The sequence below is a fragment of the Polistes fuscatus genome, unplaced genomic scaffold (genome assembly GCF_010416935.1).
Source record: "Polistes fuscatus isolate 324 unplaced genomic scaffold, CU_Pfus_HIC Scaffold6, whole genome shotgun sequence".
NCBI classification, from domain to species: domain Eukaryota; kingdom Metazoa; phylum Arthropoda; class Insecta; order Hymenoptera; family Vespidae; genus Polistes; species Polistes fuscatus.
In genome coordinates this window covers 5641283-5654382 of record NW_025113140.1, presented here as the reverse complement: position 1 = coordinate 5654382, position 13100 = coordinate 5641283, and the positions used below count along the sequence as shown (strand labels likewise).

The following is a 13100-nucleotide window of genomic DNA, read 5'->3' as shown; positions in this document are numbered from 1 at the left end:
TCAATTGTTAAGAAAGTCATACACAAGAAGCATGGGATACGCTACATACATATAAGGCAAAAATTAGCAATACAGTTCAAATAATGTCATTTTCTTAACTAATTTAATATCTTAAATATTTTGATATTGCTAAGAATTACAATTTGCTATCTTATATATGAAGAAAATGTACATGTATATTTTATCTTGGTCTTCAAACAAATTGATCTTTTTACAAAAGACGTGCAAATATAATTTGTATTAGCGATCAGGCAATATTATTATTAGTACAGTATTAATGACATACTAAAAGTTATTTATTTAATATCATCTAATTATTATTACTGACTGTTAAACAACAATTCAGTCTTACGTAATAAGGCAATATTTTAGGCAAACCAATGAAGACAAATATAGTTCACATATTGTTTTTTTTTTCTTTCTAATATTACTTCATCGCATATATTGTAGAGTTTTGATTAGGACCTCATAGAAATGTCCTTAGTGCTATTATCTGCGCCTTTATAAACTGTGAAGTTCGTAAGCGATGTTTATTTTTCTTTTTTTCCGAGAGGAATATATTTTATCACATAAATTCCTATCGTGAAAAATATTATTTTATACAATGCACACTCTCATCGTATATTTTACGCGCGACAAAATTGTATATATTTTATAATTTTTATGTATACATGTAACTAACATCTTTACAGAAAAGTTTTTTTTTTAAAAAAGATGTATCGTAACAACTAATTTTTTGCAAACCGTACTAATAGATATCTACAAATTTTTCAAGTATAAATGTAGTGAAAATGCTTAGCTGCAAAAATAGATGCGTGAGAAATTCCTCTACCAAATTTTTTTTCTTTTCTTTTTTTCCTTTTTTTTTGGTATCGAGCTGCCAAGTTAAACCACTTGGTTTTATCTAAAAACATCTTGGAAAGTATATGTATATATATATATAAATATAAATATATATATATTAATATATATATATTAATATATATATATTAATATTATTATATTATATATATATATATTACTTTTACATGATGTAAGACCTATTACTTCCTTATTTCTACTTGCCTGTACAATTCTTCTAGAAATGCAAAAATTAATTGAAAGATGACGTTACACGGATGAATATTTTCCAATTCGCATAAGTCGTCTTTACAGAACGCACCATTTGTCAGTCAGGCATAAATATATGTATATACTTGTTGCATATGCCTTATCGTATACACATATGCAGCTACCTGCTGCTATCACATGAAATATTTCTTATCCGATTTGTGAAAAAATATAAGACTTAAATAAAAAGATATATATATAACCTTCGAGAAAAATTCAACGTATATTGAATTGAATATATATATATATATATATATATATTTTGTTTTCAGAACTTTAATCATTTTAACCATATTTTGGATTACGTTATGTAATCATATTTATAATGTAATACAAATCATCGTACTATTTCAAGACTATATTTTCATTCAAAATACTAACATTTAATTAAAATGCATCGTATATATTTTTCTTGCTTGTTTTAGTAATAAATACCTTGGCTATTGGTTAGCTGTATTTCTTTTCAGGTAAAAGGATTGCTTCTTCTTTTCAACGAACCAAATTTCTTTTCTGGTTCTCTTATTACTTCGAAAGGTGTTACCTTTGTTCTAACTTGTTTCTCGTCATTGTCGTCACTAGGAAAATCTTCGAAGCTCATGTTACTAAAACCAGATGTTGCTGCAGAGCCCTTTTTTATTTTGAGATTTTTTTTATGAGCTGCAGATTTAACTTTGTGAGATATTTTAGTAGGCAGAACATTAATGGCATCGCCATGGTTCTCATTAATAAGATGGTATTTTGATTTATCAGACTTAGATTTATCCTTCTTATGCTTTGATGGATTATCTGTAACTAAAGGTTCTGGAGACATAGTAGAAATTAATTCTGGTGTAATACTTAATTTAGAAATGCTATCTAATGCCTGAACTGCTATCGTAGTAGTATGCTGCACTGTTGTATAAGCCTGTAATGTTGTTGGTATTATTGGAACAGTGTTTAATGAATGTATGTTACACGTTGACACGGTATTCAATGAATTCTTCACAAAGTTTGGAGACTGCGATAATGGTAGAGATGTTGGCCTTTGCTGTTCACTCATTCGCAAGTTAGCAAATTCTTCGAAAGGTTCAGATCCAAAAAGATCTTTGGAAGACTCCATATTTAATGTTTCTAAATTACTGGTTACAGTGGCACCAAGTTTAGAACTAGAAATAATTGGTGAATTATCTGTACAATGATTATCTGGAGTTTTATAAGATTGCAAAGTGATATTAGCGTAATTAGCATAAGAAGAAGGTGAATTTATAAATGCAGAGATTGTTTGATCGTGTGCTTTTTCAACGTTTATATATTGTTGCATATTGTTGAAGGGATTTGTAAAACCACTTGGGCTGAAAGGCGAAGATCCAAACAGATCTTTTTCTATATCTTCTTGTTCATTAGTATTAGAACAAAGAAGAGCAGTGGTCGGAGATTGTTTAACTGAATGAGCAAAATCTACTATTTCGTAATTATTCTTACTCATATTTATATCTGTGAAATTTGTAGAACGCAATACAGATAATAATTCGGCTTGAGTTTTACTTTCTACGTTTCCTAAAAATTCAGACGTAACTGGAGAACTTGATATAGGTGTTACCAAGTTTGAATTTTGAGGAGAATTTCCAATACTGTTCTGTCCAAAATGTTTACGTCCGCTATCACGACTGTCACTACTTTTTCTAGAGCTACTAGACCTTGGAAATGGTGCAAGTGCAAATACATCGTTTTCTACTTTATAAACACTATTATTTAATGATCTTAATTTATCGTTTTCATCAGATGAACTATTACCATCTAATAACAAAGGTTTTGATCCATATTGGAGACCAACAAACGGATCTCCATGAGATTGTTCTGGTTTTGATTCAGGATCTAATTCATCATCCAATAATAAAGGTTTTTCTCCATATTGATGTCCTACTACAGGATCAGAATCAATTGTCGGTAGATGTTGAGTATGGTGATGTTTTTTTGGCTTTTTCATTCTATATTCTTCTTCATGTGTTGCAACTGATTCACATTCGGCATGATATGCCGAACTTCCACAAGTGCGTACACTCTCTGAGATAGTCTCATCTATTTTCTTTTGTTCGTCGTCATCATTTTCTTGATTACACTCCTCATCATTTATTGCTTTTAAATCACTAGCAGAACCTATTGAATCATCAGATTCATATTCTACATTGGTATTGTTTATATCTTGATTCACTTTTTTTTTCCTACTCAATACATTTTTAACTCTTCTTTTTTTCTTCTTCACTCGTTCTAAGGCTACATCCTTATCGCTATCGCTTGATATTTCATCAGCATTAAAAGCTAATTTTTCATACTTCGAGCGATCTTCAATTGGAGCTCGAACGAAAGGCGGAGAAATAGGATTAGATTCGGTAAGCAACGATGCTTCATCGTCCATTCCATCTTGTTTTACTCCTGAATTCCATTGTTTTAAAGGCACCCTAATATTATTATTTTGAATCCTTCCTGAAAAATAAAATATTATGTTTATCTTCAAATAAATTAAATTTGTATTCAATAATTTTAAAGAAGTAGTCGTGTCTTAACTATCGCGTAAATAATTTTCCTGTTAGCGTAGCTCGTTTTATAACTTAACTGAATCTTATACTTACCTATGTACATTTATACACAATTATCTAATTCTAATACATTGCGCTTTTATTACAGTTTCGTTTAATTGCACCTTAACCATTATTGTTTAACACGAATTTCTTTTTCTTTTTCCTTTTTTTATACGCACAATAATACATTTCTTTATAACATCCTTAATTCCAAGGAAATATATATACAAGCTTATACAAAGCTAACATTAATTATTAATTATACATTTAACGATAAAAGAATGTTATTTTTATAAGGAACTGTGATTTGATAATATATATATACAGTATATATATATATAGAAAAGAAATATACTTAAGAAATTTATATGAAGGATATATATCTGATTAGGTCTGCCGCAGACAATGTGTTATGATAAAATGTAATGTGCATATCTTCTCTTTAATAATATTAAGTTTACATCTAAATCTATTTAAGTTTGCTGTGTCATCAAATATAAATGAATAACAATTAAATCAAATTCAGGGAATTAAATAATATTCAAAACTATGTTAGTACCTCCACCATTGCGTCTGGAACAGTCCTAATCAGATTTTGGGGGTCAAGGGCTTGTGTTAAAAACGCAGTAATACTTTGAATAAATATTAATACAACTATCTTCCTAATAAATAAAAAATATATGATATTTGAAAGTTAATTGATTGTCACTATCGAGTATCGGTTCCATATTGTTAATTAAACAAAGAATTGCTGCGTTTTATAGTAAATACTAATTGCAAAAAAGAATACTCCATATGCTAATGTATATATTTATTGCTGTAACATAATAACTTCTAATACAGCAGAAACAGAAATAATATCCAAGATTGTCAACCCCTCATAGTGCTTTCATTTTTATATAGGATTATTATTTTAGTTTAATAAGTTTTCTATCATTGGAATGATAAAAAAAAATAGCATGCTGAATTTGCCGTATTAATAAACAGAATGAACCTTGCAACAATGCAATTAACTCACCATGTTAGGATATAATCCGAGATACCGGTTACATTAGAAACAACATGGAAGGCAGACAATGCAAGGTAAAGAACATTAAACTGTATAAATTAGTTAATAGAATTTTCAGAAATCAACCAAAAGTTTTGTGCCTCCCAAACTCATTAAGGTTGTTCCAGACAGTGGACAGACAAATTTGATATCGCAGAAATTCTGTTCACAGAAATAAGCACATGTACAAGCTATCATTGTCGTTACCTCTAGCTTATATTTTGAGTAGTTTAGAATACTTACACACTTACAATTTAATGAAGATGTTTAAAGACTAAGTTATAAGATAACTTTTATATTCGTGTATATACACATACGTATGCGCATATACGTATGAAGAAAACGTATACGCGTATACATAAGTATTTTTATTACGGGAAGAATGAGTTCATTGTATTCTCCAGTATACCTATTTATATCTACAATATTATCGGAGCATGCTTAGAAATTAAATTATACTCAAACAAGTGTATTTCATAAAAAACTATATATATATATAATAACATCATTTCAAGCAGCACTTTATTTATACTAAAGTAATCAATCATTTTTTATGACACGCAGTTCTGAATTGTACTTTTGAACCTTTTCTTCCCTTCAATATGAATTCTATGCGATTGCCATAATATATATTTGGTAATCGTGAACAATATGTTGTGTGCACATATTCATATGAACAAGACATACTTTACCCCTATTATATTAATATATATCACATTATATGTATACATATTTGTAATAACAAAACAGTTTAGGTATTTTGTAACGTATATCTAATATTTATATATTTATATATTGTTCCTTTTAGTTTAGAAAAGATAAAAAAAAAAGAGAAAAAAAAACGTTAACTCAAGTTTATCCGATACTCTAAATAGGAACAACTGTAGTAAAGTTAAAATTTCTATCTAAACTATTTCTAGTTTAGAGAGAATTTCCTCTTTACGTAGAAATTTCTATTTAAACTTATATATATATATATATATATATATATATATATATATAAGTCCATAGCATTTGAACAATTATCGATAAACATTATAACTTTAATAACATATATAACATACTGCACCTAACATGAATCTAATATTCGATGTATTATGCATTCATTAATTTCTGAAAAATCTTCCTAGTCGATTTAAAAATAAATATGTTGTGTTGCGTATGAAGATATTATATTATCTTGTTTCATAAGCAAACATAACAATAATAATCGAGTAAAAATGATATCACAATATTATTCTTTACAAATACTCTTATACTTTATCAAACTTTTAAAATTTTTATATGTAATATGTACTACATTTAATAAGTCGCAAAAAAATTATTTTTTAATTATTTAACAAATATATTTATGAAAAATATGAATCATCTATAAATTTTACGCTAAACATAGAAAACACAGCATATGTAAATATTTATGCATGTTAATATACGAATTGTTAATAATATTTCTTTCCATTATATATGGATTATTAATAATTATTCCACAAGATAATATTTGATATCTTTTCAAGCGACTACGTAAACTCTATATGTCTTTTTTTTGTTGTTTTTTGTGTGATAAGAATTACCTCCAATTAAGTACCTCATAATTGAAATTTATCTCATGATTATTTCGAAGGTAACTAATGATGTGAATTTATTATACACAAAGTTAAAATTTATTTTTCATAATTATATCTCATTGTTTGCAGACTAGACTTCCTTACGAAACTCATGTTTAATATTTTCCTGCTTTCTTTTTTTTTTTGTATTTTTAATTTTGACATATTTCTAATTATTATATACGTAATGTTTTGTTTCTAAATTAACAATATCACCAAATCCGTTTAGTTTAATATTAAATAGTTATTAATTATTATTTCAGAGTCTACAGTTTATTCTTTGGTAATTCGAGTTAAATTAAAAAGTACTATTATTAAAAAGCAGTGTGAAAAATAAAGTTAATTTGTTTCTCATCAGACTTTCTGTTTCGATACGACAATTATGACGACCAATATTTAAATTGTTTGATTTAATGTAACTTACGTGTCTATATACGTGTAAATTCATAGACAAAATGTAAAAGAAATAAAAATATATTTATAACAAAGAAGATATTTCTGTATAAAAAATGAAATCTCAACATCGGTCATCAAAATTGCGAAGAATTATGACATAAACTTTGATATATTGAAAAGCAAGAAAAGTAGTTATTTTTTTTGATTAACTTTAAAAGTTGTAATTACTCGCAAATACACACTCATCCTTATTTTTGCAAAAGGTATTTGTTGCATCACAGTCGGTTTTAACTTTTATCAAACGACAAAAAAATATTTATAATTAAAAATATATATATATATATATATATATATAGATAGAAAAAAATTATAAACGACGTAAATATACAAAGTATTAGTTTTAGAAAATGGTTAAATTAATATCTACTTTTCTGCGCAATATAAATTATACTCAGACGATAAATTGTTCCAGCTCGAAATTAAATTTTTGTTCATATCATTTTTGTTTCTTTAGTAAAAGAAAAAAAAGAAATAATAATCACATTTCCTTACTAACCAGTACGGAAAAGAGAATGTCATTAAAGCCAAAACATTCAAGAAGCAGTATACAAATATTTCTACGAGTTTAAAGAAATAAATTATAAAGATAGAAACGAAATTGTGTGTGTCCCAAGTATATACATACTATTTACATATATATGTATATACCTTTTTTTTATATAAGTTACCACTAATCATTCTAAAGAGAAAAAGAAAAGTAAAGATATTGAAAAAAAAAGATTTCATGCATTACCTCCAGCAACTGCCGCAGTCTTTGATCCAATTTTATTCTTCTTTCCTGCTAAAACAAAATGTCGATGTTAATGTATGTAAACGTTTGTAAAGAAACATTGAATTAGAAAACAATTCTCTGAACTTTTAGAGATTCAATTATTTTTTTTTTTCAAAGTGATGCAATCAAAGACTTACTTGGCAGAGTGAACGGTGCTGATTCAAATGGATCTTCGGGTAATTCAGAATAGGTCATAACGAGGCTTTCACGACTTTTAACACAACTAATGCTGGTATTACTACCTCTTCGAATTTTATCAAATTCAGCGCCAAAGATATGATCTTCCGTTAACTGTCCAAAAGGTTGCACATCTTCGAATGGATTCCAAGCAGCCATTTCGCTATTTAATGATTTACCTTCTGATCCTATCAAACTTGAAAGTTCTCCCTGATAAAAATATATAAATGAATTTTTAACATAAGAATACATATAAATCCTTTTCGAAAAGATTTCTATTTTATTAATACTTATTTTCTTAATTTAATAGTGCCAAAAATGTATAATAATAATAATTTAAAAAAAGATTAAATAATATACTAAATAATAAACGAGTTGATAGATACAAAGCAATTCCAGTAATTAAAATGGTAAATCGCGATATAAAACTAAGAAGGGCTCTATTAGCATTCAAAAAACCAAATTTTGTAAAACTCTATAAATTGTACGGATATATCAGGACCATATGTTGTGCAAGCAGTAAGATCCAATTTCTAGTTTCCAAGAAACTAGAAATTGAATTTTCAACCCACCCATGTATATTTTCTCTATAATTTCTTTTTCTTAAATTAAACTGTAAAAAATTTATTTTATCATCTGAAATGAACTGGTATATAAGAATGCATGTGAAACTTCTCCTTTCGTTTTATTTAAAACGGTTAAGTATTAGATTTTACTGTTTGTACCATGTATGGTCTTAATGGACTCTTACAAATGTGTAGAGTTTAAAAATAATTGGTGTTTTCAAAGTCTCAGTAGCCTTTGTAAATAATATAAGAAAAATAAATGATAAAAAAATTTGTATAAAAATGTGCATAAGTATTTATAAAAATATTTACATAAATTTTCCAAAAATAAACGAGTAAACACGGAACCAAATAAAACTTGTGCGCTACATATACTTACAACACGTACATGCGAGGCACTCGTTCCTATACAAGGTTTTGTATCAGTTGTTACTTCGGGAGATGTTATGTCTTCCGAGCGCAATTTGACCGAAACTTCGTACGGTGCTAAGAACTGGGTTGTCTCACTTGCAAACGCTCTGTGAACATCGAAATGGCCGCTGTAATATAAATAAGAAAGCTTTGACAGATGGGAAGTTGTGATGCTACTATTGCGGTCTTAAAAGATTCTATGATAAAATAATTTAAAGAAAAAGGTGTCAAAATCTTTGTTTTAATTGTGAACATGCGCTAAAAGCATTGCTATAAATGAATATGAAGTAAACAAAATTAGTTAAATAATATCAATAACATGAGCTTACTTATTGAAAGCACTAGTATCACTGACATTTCTTCGATGTCTCGATGAATTAGAAGTTGGACTATCAGGCGGTGATGTACTAGAACTTATACTTTGGCTTAAGCTTTCTGTTTTGTTAACGGGTTTGGGCAAAACCGGTGGAGTTGTTGATAAATTAGTTCTATTAGGCCCGGTTTGAATATTTAATTTAGATGGTAATGTCATAGGCACGACTTTAGAAGATGAACTATTGGTAGAATTAGATAATTTTTGCAAAACTTTAGTTGATCCAGGCTTAGGTGCAACAGGTGGTGGTATTTTTGTAGGAGGTGGCATTGTACGAGTATCATCTTTGAAAGGATCCGGGTAACCTATAAATATATTCGATAGTAACGTTAATACTTATATCGTCTAAGATAATTTAATCATAAATAACTAAAATAACTATAACTGATATTACGAGATGGAGGAAATAATGCTTCCAAGTTTTCTTCGTTAATATTAGTGGCAGATCTTTGTTCGAGTTGCTTCGAATCAAAGTAATATGAATTTTTATCTTGAGCTGATACCGGACTTTGCCGAGTCATAGGAGAATGATTGATCATGGGGCTTTGCGATTGACTGTATTGTGTCTGCTTGCCGCTTTGTGACTGTCCAAAAGAAACATTTTGATTTGGAGTACAAACGTGCGGTGAAACTTGACCGTAAGACGACTGAGTCGACAACTGTAGTGATTGTTGAGGATTTACTGGAAGCGTCGGAATATTTTGTACGTTTTGGCCTAAATAAGTTGCGGTTGTATTCATTGGTGTAATTTGTTGTAGAGTCATTCCAGCAGAGTTTGGTTGTTGCATTTGACCACCTTGCCCTGATATTTGTCCTACTATTTGACCACTTAAGTTTATAGGACCTGTGCTCACAGCTTGTCCTTTTGGTCTTTGCCTAGGAGTAACCGAAGTACCCTCAACAGTTGCAACAGGTGTAGGTTTGGGAGTTCTAACCGATGATGATCTTTTAATATTATCATTTTCCATTAAAGGACATGGCAAAGAATCTATTGTAGGTGTGGGGGCTTTCTATAAAAGAAAAATCAACAAATAATAAATTAATAAATATTTAATAATTATTCAAAATATTTGTAATTAGTAAAAAGTATAACTTACATGTAAATTTTGAACAGGGCATTCTTTTCCTTGAATTTGGAAAGCTATCACTGAAACTTGATAAATATCAGGTCTAACATCTGGATCAGGTTCCAACATATATCGAATTAAACAATGGAGAGCTTTACTATATCTATAAAAACAAGGTTCATAATAATATTTTATAAATTATAAAGATTTTATAATGACATTAAATACGTTTTATTACACACCTCGAATTATCAGGTATTGTAAAATTTCCAGACTGTATGGCAAGTGTACTTTCACCAAATGGCAAAGTAAAGAAACATAATTTATACAATAAACAACCTAAGGCCTACAATAGAATACATAAGAAACAAATGTTATTTTAATATAAAATAAAATAAAAAAATAATATTAAAAGCAATAACTTACCCATATATCTGCTTTTGTTGTTATAGGTTTCCCACAATACATGTCAACCATTTCTGGTGCTCTATAACTTAAAGTTGTATATTTTTTAATTTCTTCTTCGATTACTGCAGCTCCTTGAATACTAGGATTGAGAACTTTAGCCGTTGCTGAACCAAAATCGCAAAGAACATAATTTCCAGAATCAGCAAACAGTATGTTTTCAACCTAGAAAAATATATTCATGAAATATATTCAATTATGGGTAAAATAAGAGAGATCTAATAATTTACCTTTAAATCTCTGTGAATAATGGGTGTTTGACAATGATGTAGACGAGACACAGCCTCGCAAACATCACAAAATATTTGAAGAATTTCTGATTCATTAAAACCAGTCTGTAATCTAATAAATTCATAATTTATTTCATAAAAAAACATATAATAGATTAATCGTAATTAATTTCTCTAAAGTATTTATGGTAAGACGTTTACCTATTGTTCATCATTTGAAGAACTTGAGATTTACAATAAGGCATCAAAAGTAAAAGCTCATGAACTCCTCCGCCTGTGTGCGTGATATTACTATCTACATATCCTATAATATTCTTGTGTCCACTCAGATTGCTCTATAAAAAATCATAAAATACGCAAACATGTAACAATAAAATTGATACAAATGCTTCATTCTTTTCTTGGTTATAAACAAGTGAATAAAAACAAAAAATTAGAATATTTACAATAGTTTTTAAAACGCTCACTTTAATCGTTCAAGTCCCAATAGTCTTTAGAAAGATTGTATCGATAAATGACAAGTAATTGCGTATTGCATTTCAATAACTTGGAACACTTTTTGATAAGAAATTTGAAGAGCATGATTGAACAGCTTGGGACTCAAACAGTTAACAAGACATCTTTAAAGTATAAAACTCTTACGAGTGTTATTACAAAATAATAAAGCAGATTATAGTCTTGCTTTTCTGAAGCAGCAATTGATTTTTTTACTCACAGCAATCTGTATTTCCCTCTTGCATACATTGAGATCGTGTTCGTTATTCACGTACATACGTTTAAGTGCATATCGCCCGGTTGAAGCTTTAACCAAAAATACTATGGCAAATCCGCCTGCAAAAGTTATTAAATCTTTATTATAAAATTAATTTAATATATTCATGCACCAAAAAACACAGAATTTTATTTCTAATATAGTTCTTTCTTTTTTATTATTATTTCATACATTATATACAAAAACAATAGATCATAATATTCATGAATATAAACATGTTAGGTAGTCCAATAAGTCCATATAGTTTTAGTCGTTTATTTACTTAACAAAAAGCGTATTAACTTATTGGACAACTTAAATATTATATTAAACAAATTACGCGTGTATTATACTAGTGCATGCGTGCGCATATTAAATATACCACTATAAAAAAAAATATATTACAATGACTACATTAAATCATAATAAAATCTAACAATCATAAATAATAATTAATATTAATCTACTCATGAATTAATCAATTAACAATTAATTATACATCTATAATCACCCGAATTTTTAGCTACAACTTATTGGAATAAACCTTATGCAATATATAAACATAGTAACGTTGAAATATCGATCGCATAGATTAATGTTGCTAAATAAACAATTTGTTAATTAAAAATCAATAAAATGCCATCTAAGCTAATCCTTAAACAATATTATATAATCAATTATCCGAATTAAATGAAATTGCTTATCAATTGTGAGAAAATATTTCGTACACAATCTTACCAACTAATTCGGTCTTGAAATAATACGAGTAAAAAATTAATTAAGACATTAGAAAAAAATAATAGACAAAAATATTATTGTAATTAATAGGGGAAGGAAATGGCATAATAAATAATCAATAATTGAATATCATTTAAAGATCGAAAATAATCTAGTGTAATGAAAAGACAAGTGTAGATTGTAAAGCTATGATTTAATGAAGGGGGCGAGAGGGGTACGAGAGAATAGGGGTAGGGGTAGTGGTAGGGTGAGGGGGCGGATAGAGGCGTATTTGGAAGACAATCCAAGGCTGGTTGAATGATAGATGTTATTTAGATTAAAAGTACCTTCCGCCAGGACCTCTTCGACGGTTACGGTGTATCGTCCGACCACGAAGACTTTTCCTATATAACTGTTTGGTTCCTTCGACGTGTTTTCGATCTTTGAAAAGAGCTTCTTCATATTGGCACACGTCGTAGGCCCTCCCAACACCGATCTGACTTGACATAAGGCCTCGCGCTACTTTTTCACTTTTACCGCCGTTACGATTTGCCGATTATTCTATAATTTCGTTTCTTTCACCCAGCCAACTTCGATTTTATGTTATCGTAACTTTAAAAACGGTGTTAACGCATCGACAAAGTCTTAATCTAACGAATCTAAACTTAACCAAGGGAAATCCTCTTGATCATGATAACAGGGTAACGTATTTTCAGCTAGCCGACATATTCAGACTATACGCAACTACGTCTGCGCAATCGCAACTCGTTGATACCATCTACTGGAGGAAACATA

The 13100-nt window shown here is 28.7% G+C and overlaps 1 protein-coding gene across 4 annotated transcripts; it reads right to left on the bottom strand.

The window, feature by feature from the left end:
- Positions 1-1522: 1522 nt before the first annotated feature.
- Positions 1523-13053, bottom strand: LOC122523513 (AP2-associated protein kinase 1). Of its 4 annotated transcripts, none has more exons than XM_043645300.1 (13): positions 12653-13053; positions 11553-11668; positions 11039-11172; positions 10838-10949; positions 10569-10772; positions 10385-10488; positions 10173-10305; positions 9470-10085; positions 9032-9380; positions 8671-8830; positions 7686-7935; positions 7510-7557; positions 1523-3573 (listed from the first exon to the last, which is right to left on the bottom strand). In XM_043645300.1, the coding sequence occupies exons 1-13, from the start codon at positions 12765-12767 to the stop codon at positions 1574-1576; spliced, it is 4341 nt and encodes a 1446-aa protein (XP_043501235.1). In that variant the 5' UTR covers positions 12768-13053; the 3' UTR covers positions 1523-1573. The 4 variants fall into 4 exon arrangements, with proteins under 4 accessions (XP_043501235.1, XP_043501236.1, XP_043501237.1 ...); XM_043645301.1 differs by having other exon boundaries at positions 7510-7554; XM_043645302.1 differs by having other exon boundaries at positions 8680-8830.
- Positions 13054-13100: the final 47 nt, after the last annotated feature.